At 39.0% G+C, this 14,235-nt stretch overlaps 2 protein-coding genes across 11 annotated transcripts in view; one reads left to right on the top strand and one right to left on the bottom strand.

The window, feature by feature from the left end:
- The window catches only part of ZGRF1 (zinc finger GRF-type containing 1), a 30,312-nt gene extending 24,394 nt beyond the window's left edge, over positions 1-5,918 (bottom strand). For 4 of the 5 annotated variants that reach the window (XM_081876603.1, XM_081876605.1, XM_081876606.1 and 1 more), the window contains exons 1-6: positions 5,823-5,918; positions 4,107-4,161; positions 3,852-3,932; positions 3,688-3,744; positions 3,032-3,217; positions 225-2,319 (exon numbers count right to left, since the gene is read on the bottom strand). In XM_081876603.1, the coding sequence (XP_081732729.1) occupies positions 225-2,319; positions 3,032-3,217; positions 3,688-3,744; positions 3,852-3,932; positions 4,107-4,127 (2,440 nt within the window). In that variant the 5' untranslated portion in view covers positions 4,128-4,161; positions 5,823-5,918. Of the gene's footprint in view, positions 1-224; positions 2,320-3,031; positions 3,218-3,687; positions 3,745-3,851; positions 3,933-4,106; positions 4,162-5,771; positions 5,788-5,822 lie in introns of those variants that run through there. The other variant, XM_081876604.1, reaches the window with a different exon arrangement.
- A 652-nt stretch (positions 5,919-6,570) lies between these two features.
- Positions 6,571-14,235, top strand: part of LARP7 (La ribonucleoprotein 7, transcriptional regulator) — a 29,398-nt gene continuing 21,733 nt past the window's right edge. For 2 of the 6 annotated variants that reach the window (XM_081876907.1, XM_081876904.1), the window contains exons 1-5: positions 6,571-6,750; positions 10,796-11,011; positions 11,503-11,603; positions 11,745-11,828; positions 13,598-13,762. In XM_081876907.1, the coding sequence (XP_081733033.1) occupies positions 10,813-11,011; positions 11,503-11,603; positions 11,745-11,828; positions 13,598-13,762 (549 nt within the window). In that variant the 5' untranslated portion in view covers positions 6,571-6,750; positions 10,796-10,812. Of the gene's footprint in view, positions 6,751-6,968; positions 6,992-8,286; positions 8,775-10,795; positions 11,012-11,178; positions 11,604-11,744; positions 11,829-13,597; positions 13,763-14,235 lie in introns of those variants that run through there. The other 4 variants (XM_081876906.1, XM_081876905.1, XM_081876909.1 and 1 more) reach the window with 4 other exon arrangements.

Here is a 14,235-nt window from a genome sequence, read left to right as displayed (position 1 = left end):
GGAGGGCTACAGGTTCCCCATCCCTATTCTAAAGAAAGGTATTATCTCTTTTATTTCAGGATAATCAAGGAGACTGTTTCACATGCAGAACAAAACTGCTTTTGACAATGAATTAGCTCTCCTTATATTTCCATACTAGAAAAATGAACTAGGAAAACCAGTAGAAAAGTACAATCAATATTTCAAAACAAAATTCTAAAAAAAAGAAAGAAGAAGCTAATAACCTTCAGGTCCTGTTGGCTTTTGTTTTTTTCTTGGTCTCTCCCTCGGTAGCAAAGAAGTACTTTCCTCTATCATTTGCAGGCTTTCTAAGGCTGTGCTATGTTCTGTAAGTGATTTTAACAGGCTGAAACCATTTACCAGCTGGGGAAGGCTTGAAGAGTCAAGTGAAGATTCAACACAAATAGAATCCTTTCCTTCATATTTACTGAACTTGTTAAAAAAATCCAAGTTATTAACTGCATTTTCATTTTGATCCATTTGTGATTCATCTGAAGTCTCACAAGTTAAGGGATGAGTGAGTTGCCTCAAATCCAGATTTTTTTCTGAAGCAGCATCATTTTTGTCTGAAATATACTGAGGGGAACCATGAGAAATATTATACTTTTCAGTCAGGACTAGCAAATGATTGCTTTGTTTCATGTTGTTATGACAAATACCTAAGGAACTAGGTTGGTAATTACCTGCTCCAACCTCAATACCTTCTTCATTACTTTTGTCCATGAGGCAACCATGCAAAACAGCAGGATCATTCCCTTTCACAAGACAAGTTGTTGGATTAGGATATTCACTATCATTTGCATCACAGTCCATATCATTCACCATTAACAAGTCTGTACCAAGATCTCTGTGATTACATATATTTTGGATATTTATTGCATTTGTCTCTACCTTTTCATCAACAATTATAGCCTCTGAATGTGGCAGCTTTTTAAGAAATGGAAGAGTTGCACTATTTTCCTCCTTCTTGTTAGGTTCCTCAGAGATTTCATTACAAACTTGCAGTGACTGGCATTCTGAGACACAATTCACACCTCCATCTTTTATGTTACTGTTCGCTTGAACACCAGTCTCAAGTGGTGCTTCGGTTCCCTCTTTAAAGCATGCTGAACCTTGTGAAAATGTGTGGTTGGTATGAAGTTTTCCATCCTCTGTGTCACTAAACTCTAGTGTATCCAACAGATTGAAGTTAACCTCTATAAACTGCTTTTCTGTGTCACCAAACTCTCCATCTGCAGAATTATTTGAGAAACGTTCAGAACATATTACTGGATAAGATTCATTTTGCAGCTGATGGCAAAACCCATCCAAATTATCAATCTCTGTGCATTTATTGGATGTGGAGAGTTTATCAGCATTACAATCTGAGTAATTCATACTATCAACAGATGATAAAACTGTGCCATTCTCTTTCCACACGATTGATTCAGCTGGTACAATACTATGTGGTTGGTGTCTGACAGAACTATTACTGACAGGATACATATTGATTTCCAAGGAAACAGGCACTTCTGGAATTTTTTTATGGTCCTCAGTGTATTGGTTCCTATTATCAGTGCCATCTTCTTTCAAGTCCTGAAGATCGCTAGCATTCTTATCATTGTATTTTCCCTCAACTTTGTCAGGAGACTTTTCAGCTGAAGACAATGGCAAATATACATCCCATCGGCTTTTTGTTTTCACATTTTTTCCTGAGAAATGCAGTGGTGCTATGTATTTAATGGTTTCTTTGCTTGTGTTGTTTGCAGAGCTCAAAAGAGGTGCCATCTTTTCTTTGAAGAAAGACTCTGTGCTTCTTGATGATTCAGATAAAAGTGAGCCTTCCTGATGGAATTCTGATTTCATCAATGCTGGTGATTGATTTCCCAATGATATATCAGTTTCATCCTCTGAAACTTTAGAAAGTTTTTGTCCCCCGCTCAGAATTGCTAAGATTTGTGCTTTACTCCTGGCATTCTGCAAAACTGCCACACTATTACTTGCATGGTCGATTGATTTGGCCATTCTGTTATCCAGTTGAAATCCTGGCTTCAAATATTCACCATCTTCACCATCAGTACTATGGATTCTACTTTGGACCACTTTATGAGTAAAAGCGGGTGGAGTGACAGAATCAGCATCTGAGCCGTTCACTTTGAAAGTGTTCTGATTCAATTCTGAGTGTAACTTAGTCTTGCAGGGGACAGAAAATAAAGGGGATCTGGCATAGAACTGCGAAGGGAAGGATGAATGAGGATCCTTGGATGAAGGTGATACTACTGCTGCAGATACTTCCATTGTTGTCATTTTCTTTTCCACCTGCCGTGGCCCTTGGAAACCCTAAGAAGAGAATATTTTCAGTTTGTGGGTAGTTTAACAATTGAAGTTTTAGAATGAAGAAGTAGAAGTATGTGCTATATTTCTGTATTTATTATGCAATATTTTACTGAATCGCTAAACTAAAAAGACTGAAAAGCATGTGTTTCTTATGCAACAAAATCTGAATACATCTAAGTAGGATAAAATAACTTTTACAATCTCCTTAATAGCAAAGAGGCCCCCCACCTGAGCACCATGAAACAATGATGTGCAGTTTTATGTATTGTATGGATTTTACAAGCCAAGAGGCACATTCCCCCAATATTAACCTTCAGCCAGCAGTGGGCATGGTCACCCCACTCGATTAATCAGTGTCCACAAAGCACTTCCTGCTCTATAGCTGATGGATCCCCTTGCACAATTTGCTTCCATTTATTGTGTTTCACTCGCCTGATTATGCATTATATCTACTGGTATTAGCCAATGAGCAATACAGTAAGTGACTTGGAACACCTTATATTGTAACCCACTTTGTACTTAAGAGGCTAGAGATAAAAATGATCATCTATGAAACTGTCACATGCAGTTCAAATAGTAAAAAATCAGAGGTTTTTTTGCTCCTCCCCCCAAAAAAATTCTAACTAGCTATAGATCTCTATCTCTCTCACTTATTCAAAAGGCTTCCTTCTACATTGTGAGAGTGTAATAAGGAGAGGGAGAAAGAATGACATACAGTATGTTTTCGTTTTAGGCCAACTGGCAGACGCAGAGATGAAGAGGCAGAAGACTTCAAATGATTTCTTATTAACACTGGTACTTCTGTGTTCTTTGGCTGATCACTAAAACTAGTTTCAGAAGTTTTCTCAGCTTCAACCGTGATTAAATATTTTTCACTTTCTAAATCATCTCCTGGCTTTACCTAAAGAGAGAAATATGTAGTAGTGAGTATATATAAATGCATACTGAATGCAACACATAACGCATTAATACAACTTCCACCATTTTGTTATATATGCAATGTGTATATATACCAAAATGAAGGTTTTAAGCGTTCATTTCCTCCTTCATCCTCAACAATGGAGAAAAAGAAAGCTTCACCCCCACCCCCACCTATTCCTGAGGAGGAAGGGGGTGAAAGGATCTCAGTGCCTTTTGTTGCTGTGCAAAGCACCAGGAAGATGACTGCAAAAAATGCTGTGTTTTTTCCTGGCACTTTGGACAGCAACAGCCGGCACTTTAAACCCTGCTGGCTTTCTTCTTTCCCTTCCATGGGCCTCAACAAATGTGACCAAGATAAGCCAGCAGAGTTTGAATCAACTAAACAAGCAACCTGTCTTTCAGAATTGCTAATCAAGTAAAAAAAAATTAAGGAAAATAAAAAGCATGTACCTGGAACTTCACAAATATGCTATCCAAAACCTGTCCTTTGTCATCACATAAAGTTGCCTGTATTAGAACAGAAAGAAAAATAGAAGAATGGTACTTCATTGAGCAACAAAACAGTAACACCCACAGATGGTATCAATATAATACTTTATTAATCAATATTTTACCTTATTGCCCCCTAGAGGGGACTTCAAAATTCCGTCTTGCCACACTTTAGATTTTTTAGTCTTTTGGTGTGTGTATAAAACCTGTTTTGATATATAAACAAACGTTTCAGTGACATTTCAAAATTAATTTTATTATATGTCATCGTATTATATTTTTAATTGATGATTGTGAGCCATCTTAGAGGGATGCCATGTCATCCTGATGTATGTGGAATTTTGTTCTATATAATATATAGTTGAATATCAGAAACTCACCGTAAATTCCTGAGAAGCCATCACAGCTGGCTTGCACTTCCAAATCTCATACCATCTGAAAGAAATAATATCCTGTTTAAAGCAATTGAACTTAATGTCCAGAAACCACAGACACACATGCATTCCTTTTAAAATAAATATTTCCAATAACTCATTCTATAACCCCTTAACTGCAATCCAAATTCCTTGAAGTTAAAAAAGCAATTTAAAATACAATCTCATTTATGTCTTCTCAGTGTAATCCTATATACAGTATGTCCATTTTTCAATGGAGCTTAGTTCCAGTTTAGTTTGTAAAGAACTTATACCTTAATAGTTAAGCACGAGAGACATTCATCAGCTGTATCAACAACAGACCCTTAGTTTAAAAATTAATGTTGAGCTTTGCTGATTTTAAAGATTCTACAGTAATCTAAAGCGAAGTGTTTTCTTTGTTAGCCTCAATTTCATAAAACTACCACAAGGTGTCTCACATTTCAATACAGTACGTTTCTCTTAAAAAAACATTAAATCTGTAAAATGATTTCTTGATTAATCTGCTAACTAGTTGAGTTCATTGACCACAAATCTAAAATGGGAATAATCACTTCTAATGAGAAATATCATTTATAAAAAAAAGTCATTCAGTACCGATACCATTAATGTATACAGGACTATCAGCAGCAGGCAAAAAGGTTTCTTTTGGGAACAAGGGAAGTGAGAGAGCGCAGCAAAGTCCTGAACCCTGCTGAAATCAATGCATCACACACTTATCTCCTCTAAAACAGGGATCAACAAATTGCAGGGTGTACTAGTAGAAAATAAAGGACCCTGAGATCCATCAGCGAGAGACAGGTGCAAAATACATACACTTAAAATTCTGGAACTCTAAACACATAATTTGTTCTGACAAACTTGATGGAGTTTGAGGTACTTTTGTGATTTCATTAGTATAATTGGGGAGGGAGGATCGTTTTGTTGTTGCTACTGCCGAACAATTAGCATTAGAAAATATTACCAATCTACTTCAAATCGCCCAGATATCCACCAGTACTTTAGATCCCAGCCAACCTTCTGCCCACCCTTCTCCAATACTCATTTTTATGTTTTGAAACTGTTTAAAAAACGCTCAAGCAGTTGAAAAATATATTTAATAAGGGAAAGAGATGGAGCAGTGCAAGGAAAGAGTGCTTTTCTCAGGACTTGCTGCCACTCTGCCTCATCCCATCCTAGTGAGCAAGTGACAACACTGTCACAGCGGGGGCTTCACAGTTGCAGCACTGTGCCACATCTGCCATTTCGTTTATATTATTTTATTATTATATCTACACCCCAGCTTTCCTCCAGTGAATTCAAGGAAGCATAAGTCATTCTCTCCCCCTACGCGCTTCCTTTCTCTCTCTCTCCTCACAACAATCCTGTGAGGTAGGTTAGGACAAGTAATCTTGTCTTTTAAAAGGCGGCTTTTCTTGGCGAGGGGGGTTATTGGGTTGTTGCTGTTTTTATTTTGATTATATATTTTGTGGTTTTATATTTTGATTTTGTTCTGTGAACCGCCCCGAAACCTCCGGGTATAGGGTGGTATTGTATATAAATTCAATAAATAAATATATCTCGCCCGCCCGCCCGCCTCCCGAAGTCGCTGTCCCAGGCCGGCCACCCTCGACAAAAGGTGAACGAACGAACCGAAGGCTCGGCTTCCGAGCCCGGCTGCCTTCAGAAAAGAGAGCGACTCACTCGCGAGCCCTGACCGCAGTCGCGCGCTTCGGCCTGGCTCTCTCTCTCCCGCCCACACCCGACGCAGTTTCTCCCAGTTTCTGAAGTTTCCCGCTCCGCCAGCTGACGACGATGACGCCCTCTCTGCGCGACGCGAGGGTCAGCCGAGAGAGCCTAACGCCGAGGAGCGTCTCCAATGCCGTCAGCCAATGGCGAAGCGTGCATCATAGAGTCGGCGCGGATAGAGCGGGCGCCATAGGAAACGTCGCTTTGCCCCACCCCCAGAAGGGAAGAGAAATAGGTGATAGATCCACGCGGCAAAGTGAGGTTTTAAACTGTGGGAGGAGCCCCGCTGAACTGAGAGGAGCTTGCTTCTGAGTAAAACGTGCATAGGATTGTGGCTGTCGGGATGAGTACCTCTGAGCACTTCCACTGCTAGGAAGGTATTGAGCGGCGTCGCTCTAATATGAATTTGTGTAGGATTATGCGGCGAGACAAAAACAGCATTCAGTCTGCAGCATTCTGAACGTAAAACCAAATGGCCTCCATGAAAGGTTTTGCGCTGTAATTTGTATTGGAATTGTATAGGGTAGTTACTATGGAGATGCCTATGGACAGAACAGTACTACTTTTGCTCCCAAAGGGAAACGTAAAGGACCTCCTTTTTTAATTTTTTATTTCTTGAAGGCTTGGTGTCAGTCTACACTTCTTATCTCTATGCGCAAGTATCGCGCGCGCGCGCCTGCGCAGAAGCGAGCTCCTGGTAACCAATAGGGCCGGAGAAGGCCGAGGTCGGCCGCGCATCGCGCGAGAATTTAACAGTAGAGCGTGACAGGGGAGGGGGGCGTGGAAGGTAGAGGAGCGCCGCTCTTCCAGGCCTTAGAAGCGGTGTTTGTTCCTCGTGTCCGTGACGTTGACCCGCATCTTTCACCCTGTCTCGGGGTATCAGGTCAGTCCCGAAGCGGGTTGAGCGCTAAAGAGGCGGGTTAAAACTGGAGTCGCGTGAACCGTTCTTCCTCGTCTTAAAAGGACTCGGGTCGTTGCAGTGACGTCCGCGCATGCGCATTGCCTTGGCTGTGTAGCTCTGAGAAATAACTTTCAGCGAGTGCTGCGTCACGGGCGGGGCGGCGGGAACGGGTCTCGCGGTCGTTCTTAAAGCTGAGGAGACGCGAGGCGGGCGCGTCACTCAGGTGCTTTGCTGGTCGCCTCGTCGCCCTTCCCTCGCCTTGTGAAGCGCAGAGTTAATGATATACAATATGCTAATACAATACTGATTAAAGAGCTGTTAACTACGGTATATTCTGCTTTTTCTCCAAGGAGCTCGGGTGTACAGCCACTGTTTTGTCCTCACAAACAACCCTGTGAGGTAGAGTCTCGGCTAGTAAGATTTTTAAGATTATCCAGTGAGTGGGAATCTGAACCTGACTCTGCCCAGCCTAAATCAGATGCTTTTAAAATCATCTGGGAAACAACAGCGGTCTCAACGTTTCTACATCCGGAGAGCCCCCCTCCCCCCGAAAAAAAAAATAATATGTATAACACAGCCGTACGCATGTTTGCTCAGAAATAAATGCTGCTGTGTCCTGTGCGGCTTGACTCCTGAGTAAATGGGCATGGGTTTTGTAGCATTTCTTGTTACCCATTAGGAGTGCAATCCGAAGGCAGGGAAAATTGAAACCAAAGTTGATTTAACTGCCCAGCAGTGCCCTACCTGGCGTGTGGCAATGTGGATGTGGGGGTTGGATAACTGCTTTTGTATTTTTCTGTTTTGTGGAGTATTGAAAAAAAATGTACTTTTGAAATGGGTGGGGGTGGGGAGAGAGAACATGTCTGAGCAAGACTAATTGTGCTTATGTGGTACACAAACTGTGAGATCTAGTCAAAACAAAGAATTCCTTCCAGTAGCACCTTAAAGACCAACTAAGTCAGTTCTTGGTATGAGCTTTCGTGTGCATGCACACTTCTTCAGATACACTGAAACAGAAGTCACCAGACCCTTCTAAATAGTGGGAAGGTGGGGAGGGGTATTACTCAGAAGGGTGGTGGGAAAGGGTGATTGGCAGATAGCTGCGATGAGCCTGTTGACGACTCTTAACGACTGCAATAGGTCTAACAGGAAAAAGCAAGGGGTGAGAAGGTGAAAAATGGCTTTGTCATGTATAATGAGATAAGAATCCAATGTCTTTGTTCAGACCAGGTCTCTCCATGGTTTTAAGTTTGGTAATAAGTTGCAATTCAGCAGCTTCTCTTTCCAGTCTATTTCTGAAATTCCTTTGTAATAGAACAGCTACTTTGAGATCTTGTATAGAATGTCCTGGGAGATTGAAGTGTTCTCCTACTGGTTTCTCCGTCTTGTGATTCCTGATGTCAGATTTATGTCCGTTTATCCTTTGGCGTAAGGTTTGGCCTGTTTGTCCAATATAGAGAGCTGAAGGACACTGTTGGCATTTGATGGCATACACAATGTTAGACGATGTTAGTGAGATCTAGGTGAGGAAGCTACTAACAAAGATTAGAATTATTCCACTGAAACCAGAATAAGCACTACATTTAATCATTTTGGGGTATGAGGAACTCTCTTCAACCTGGTGTGTATCTTGAGGAGGAGACATGTTGGGAAATGTGCATAAGAAACAACACTTGCCTGTTACAGTATGACAGTAGGTCATCAGCTGGAAAGTTTGTATCAGAATCAGTATAATTGACTGGCCTAGAAGCATTCCCAAGTTCCACAGTAAGGCTGTAATTCAGAGCACACAACATAAAATCTCAGGTTCACTTCAAGAAGGATTATTGCTAACCAATGTTTATGTGGATGAAATATTGTGAGCAAATTGATAGTATCCTGGAAAGATGGAGGTGTTTTTCTAATGCAGTAAAACTGTCTTCACCCATTTGGATGTCACAGAAAACGATGGATAGTGAATAGTACCAGTAAGTGAAGGAGGGAAACTGCTCCTAAGAGGACTGAAGGTATGTGCAAGGCCAAATGATAAATCATGGTTGGATGGTGCATCTGAATTGAACCTAAGTGGTCTTGGGGCAGAGGTTAGAAAAATAATACAAACTGTAAAATTGACATCTATTTGCATAGCTGCTTTAATGATTCTCTTTGAAGCTAGACTACTAATTGTGCAGTGGCCTTTTGCCTTAATGACTTGCTCAACAATAGGAAATTGCCTTGGTGAATCATTCCAAGGTCTGATTTGTTGTCAGCATTCTTTATCCAGAAATCACCATCCAAATATCTTTAGACACTCACAAACAAGGCATGATAGAAATGCACATATCCTGGCTTATTGTATCCAGCAATTTATTATCAAAGAATACTTTGTCTAACATAAAAGCTGCATCCTACTATCAGACATGAATAGATAAACAATTACGACAAATCCATAGGTTAATTAAAGCTTTCATAACTGCAAGAGAGCAGTTTCCAGTATTGCAGTATTATAGTTTCCAAGAAATATGACATGTAGATGTTGCCTATACTGTGGTTCTTACACATCTGTGATTAAGTGAGAATTAGCCCTATGTATGGTGGTCAGTACCTTCTGTTTTTAGAATAAACTTTCTATGTTCATTATGTGGTTAAATCCAGTACTGACATTTTGGTAAGCCAAAGATCTTAGTGGGAGAGTTGTACCTATGTTGCATTTCTGCCCTAGTAAACACAGCATGATCTCATTTGTCACTTGAAACTATAATTGGAAACATGTTGACCTTAATCATCTTGAATAGTCAGCTCGTAGCAGAAAAAGAGCTTCACTCCTCTTCCATGTAGAAGTACTCATGTTGTAGTCTGTAGGGTCTCTCATCAAGATATTGCTGCATTTTAAGATGCAGGGGCTTTTGTCAGAATGATTATTGCATGAAGTAGCTATTATAGCTGTTGTATTTTTGTTAAGACATTGTGCACATAAGAAGCAGAGCGCAAATTTTTTCTCCTCTACTTGATGAACAGCCTGTTACTTCTCTTTGAATAGCCTCTGTTATAGCTGCAATCATATACTCCATTGCCTTAAAATGATGAATGAAGCTTTCTTCTGAATAGACATATATCAGATTGTACTATAGAATACTTTTTAAAGTCGGCTCTTGTGATGGACAAAACAAAATAAAAAAATTCCTTCCAGTAGCACCTTAAAGACCAACTAAGTTAGTTCTAGGTATGAGTGTATCTGAAGAAGTGTGCATGCACACGAAAGCTCATACCTAGAACTAACTTAGTTGGTCTTTAAGGTGCTACTGGAAGGAATTTTTTTATTTTGTTTTGACTATGGCAGACCAACACGGCTACCTATCTGTAACTGATTCTTGTGATGGAGGTCTTTAATTTTTCTTTTTCTCTCTCTTATGACAAAACTTGCAGAGAACCTTTTTTGAGTGGAACTGACCTGAGTAACCATTAGAAGGATCTTTATATTATTAAGTGCTATCTTGACCACTGCTATTAATTTTGCTTTAAGCTGATTTCAGAAAGCAGTGCCTCAGTGGTGCAAAAGGGCCATAATATGGAAGCAACCAATACTACTGATGTTTTTGTGCAAGGGTTGCATTTGTAAACAAAATTAAGGAATTTTTAAAATAAAAGTAAAGCTTTAAAGAATTATTGAATGAGAAATGGTTAACATTTATTTATTTTCTTCCCTTTATGGTAAGGTCCCAGGGCAGGTTACAGCAACATTAAGACATAACATAATAACACAAGAACAGTTTAAAACCGCTTTGGTGGATTGTCTAGTTCCCAGTGTGTTTAGAGTACCACCTTCTAAGTAGAGGAGAAAATGTTTCTACTAAGCTTCTGATTCAATAAAAAGAGTACAGTAATGCATTCACATACTTCACATTTGTTGTATGAGGAAAGCAGGGTAAGAATTCTATAAAACTTTCCCATTTAACATTGTTTTACAGAGCTTAATGTTATAAAGGTTCAAAGGATCACAGTATAATCCCATGACTAGAAATAATAATAATTTCATGCTCATTTTCAGGTGAAAGAGTTACAGAAATGGAAACTGAAACTGTAAGAAGTAAAGCCATGGAAAAAGAAACCACTGAACAAAGAAAGGAACGTGAAAAAAAGAAAAGGTCTAGAGTTAAACAGGTGCTTTCAGATATAGCAAAGCAAGTAGACTTCTGGTTTGGCGATGTCAATCTTCACAAGGACAGATTTCTTCGAGAACAAATAGAAAAATCAAGAGATGGTTGTGAGTTAATTAATTTAGAAATAAAACACCTTGCTATCATGTAACACCTGGGAAGAGAATCTTTTTTGGTTTATATGCTGCTTGCTGCTGAGAACCAAAATTGTCTACACTATTTATTATGCAGACTTTGCTTTAATTTTGTCAAATGTTTTTATGTGCATCTATAGAAGTGCTTCAGAGAACCAGTGTGCAATAAATATTCTGCTGTGGGTTCTTAAAGGGATTTTGGTGACTACTCCCACTATCAATATCTGTAAGTTTGTGGAAATGAGCATTGAAAAGTATCATATAGTAGAAAATGTCAAGTACAAGGGAAGCAGCGGAAGTCGTGTGGGGATGGAGAGGGTTACATATCACAGTAGAGGGTGGGATATCAGATGCAGGATGTCCTACCTCATTCCTGCATTGCAGAAGGTTGGACTAGATGAGCCTTGGTGTCCTTTCCAAATCTACAGTTCTTATGATTCTAATTGGAATGTGTTTATTTCTAGATGTTGACATATCACTTCTGGTTTCTTTTAACAAAATGAAAAAGCTAACCACTGACAGAAAATTGATAGCACGTGCAGTTAAAAGTTCATCTGTGGTAGAGGTAAGTATAAAACCTTGTCTTTTGATTTTTGTGTCAGTCTGAGTGCAAACAAATATTGAGGGAAAGAGTTCCCTAATTGCTTTGTTTCTTATGGTTGGATTTAGAAGGAACTGACTTTCCCAATTGGTTTGTGTCTTGTAGTTGGATTTAGAAGGAATTAGAATCAGAAGACGGCAGCCACTGGGTGAGCAGCCTAAAGATGTGGATAGTCGTACAGTATATGTGGTAAGATATATCTAAATAATTATGAACTCTCTTGCTTGTCTAAATTGAACTTCACGTTTTTCATTTAGCTTTTTCTCTGCAGTTTCTCCTTAGCAGAGGCTAATGAAATATCGTCAATTGTTTGTCACGGTTTTTGATACTTTTGTAGTTTTGACTCTTCTGTAGTTTTGATCCAAAGCTCCTTGTTTCTGCCAGTTGGTGCATTCAGCTTTTATGTACATGGTTTGCCCAACTTATTTTGTTGGGGGGAGGAACAGGTCTTGGTGCATAAAAATCTATTTCCACCTATCAAATGAATAAGAGTCCATGCAAATAAGGTAACTCTTACACTGAAACAGGTTGCTGGATTAAAAAAAAAAATGTTTAAAGCTCTATGCAGATGTGTGCGCCCCTTTACATTTCTCATGTGAGGGCGAGAACAAGGTGTTGGATCACCTTCTCCAGCACAATTTAAATTGCATGAGAAGCCTCCATGAGTAGAGCTAGTTCTCTGTTGCGGTCATTCAGCTCTAGTGCATAGTGTGTGGTGTGTCCAGGTCAAAATTGGACCTAGCTTGTCTTGGCCAAGCTGCAAGCTTATTTTGGACCAGGATACCTTTGTTCAGTTATGTGCACTATAGTAGCATGTAGATTGGATTACTGCATTATGTTGTACGTGGGACCGCTTTTGAAGACTATCAGTTTGTTCAGAATATACACCAGCTGACAGCTAAGAAGAACAGTAAGGTGTGAAGATATAACATGGTTGTCCTACTTCACTGGCTGTCAGTTGCTTTTAACCTTCAAAGCACTATGCAGCTGAGAATCACCTCTTCCTGACCACTGCAACCTTTTTTTGAGACTTTTCTGTGTTACACATACAGAAAAGTCTTATACAAGTCTGCTAATCAAAGAATTATTCTTTTGTTAAGATTCAATTACAACATGGTTTACTTGGAAACTAATTTGATTTGTGGATATCCATTTATTTAGTGTCCAATTAAAAAAATTATGGAAGCAAAATAGCTTATGAAAAACACAGCCACTAAAAAAAAAATCTGTAGAATCAATTACCCCCCAAAAGAATGCAACCTGTAGTCTTTTTCCATTTTGATGTTAAGCATATAGTAATGTGAAACCATGCAAAATCCATTATGTTAAATTACTTCTTTTGATCTGCAGCTATGAAGAATGCATAGTGTTAAAAACCTTGAACATGGTTCTTTAATCCTGGTATATAGGACAAGGTCTTTTGGATGGAACCAATCTGTGTGCTGCCTATCATGTTGTTGCATGTGGGTTTCTAAGGCTTAATTTAAACTTTTAAGCAGGTACTTATAATTTTCATAACCTTATTTCCTAGAAGGAGCTTTGAGCAATGATAATTCACTTTTTTTGTCTGTAGCTCTTTCTCACTTCACCCTCTTGTACATATAATAATAGTTTGATAATTGTGCATCATAAGGATGGGGACCTGCAATGTTAGCTGACATGTGAAGAGAGCCTGTCTTACCTGTGAGTGCTGCTCTCCAAATGTCAGAGTCTTAACTACTCTTTACAATAAAAAAGACAGCCTTAGCAACCTAAAATGGGCCTATGAAAATAGTCGTGTAACTTCAGTGTGTCTACTCTGAACAGGACTGAAATGAATTACCTCCCAAAGTTCTTTCATGGTTCACTCAAATTGTATTAATCGGACATTAATGCATACATCTAAAGTAATGGTTCTTTTATTACATTCAGTAGCATGAATATATATACCCATAATTTGCTTTTCGCTTTTGCTGTAGGAATTACTTCCGAAAAATGTCAATCATAGTTGGATTGAAAGGGTATTTGGGAAATGTGGCAACGTGGTTTATATCAGTATCCCTCGCTATAAGACTACCGGAGACCCAAAGGGATTTGCATTTGTTGAATTTGAAACAAAGGAACAGGCAGAAAAGGCAATTGAGGTCAGTTGTGAACAACTTGAAATAATGGTTTGCTGTGTTACTATTTAGCTTCATGTCTATATACAGTTTCAACTTCTGTATTCCTATATTTTACTTTTTAACTCCTTGTGTGGTTATAGCTATTTAACTTCAGAGAATATGTTACGGGCTCTCTACACTGAGAATTTAGAAATACAAAATTATCTGAACTCATCTGTAATTTCTGAAAACTTTACAGACATATATATTAATGTGTCTTATCTTTAATTAGTGAAATTAACAGAAACAGCAAGTTTCTTACCCTGGTGGTGGACTTAAAATGTCCTGGCAAAGAATGTAAACTTCATTAAAATACTAATTTATACTTCATCAGGCAGATTATGTTTTCTTGTATTACATAGTTTCTGGTTCCTTCCCATTGGCAACTATATTCTGTCCCCTTCATTTTACTATAAGGCCAGCATGCAGAATTCATTGCTAAAATTATCTTTCTG

Source organism: Podarcis erhardii (genome assembly GCF_964252035.2).
Source record: "Podarcis erhardii genome assembly, chromosome: 9".
NCBI classification, from domain to species: Eukaryota; Metazoa; Chordata; class Lepidosauria; order Squamata; family Lacertidae; genus Podarcis; species Podarcis erhardii.
The sequence above is the reverse complement of the archived record's forward strand: the minus strand, read 5'-3'. Positions and strand labels throughout refer to the sequence as shown.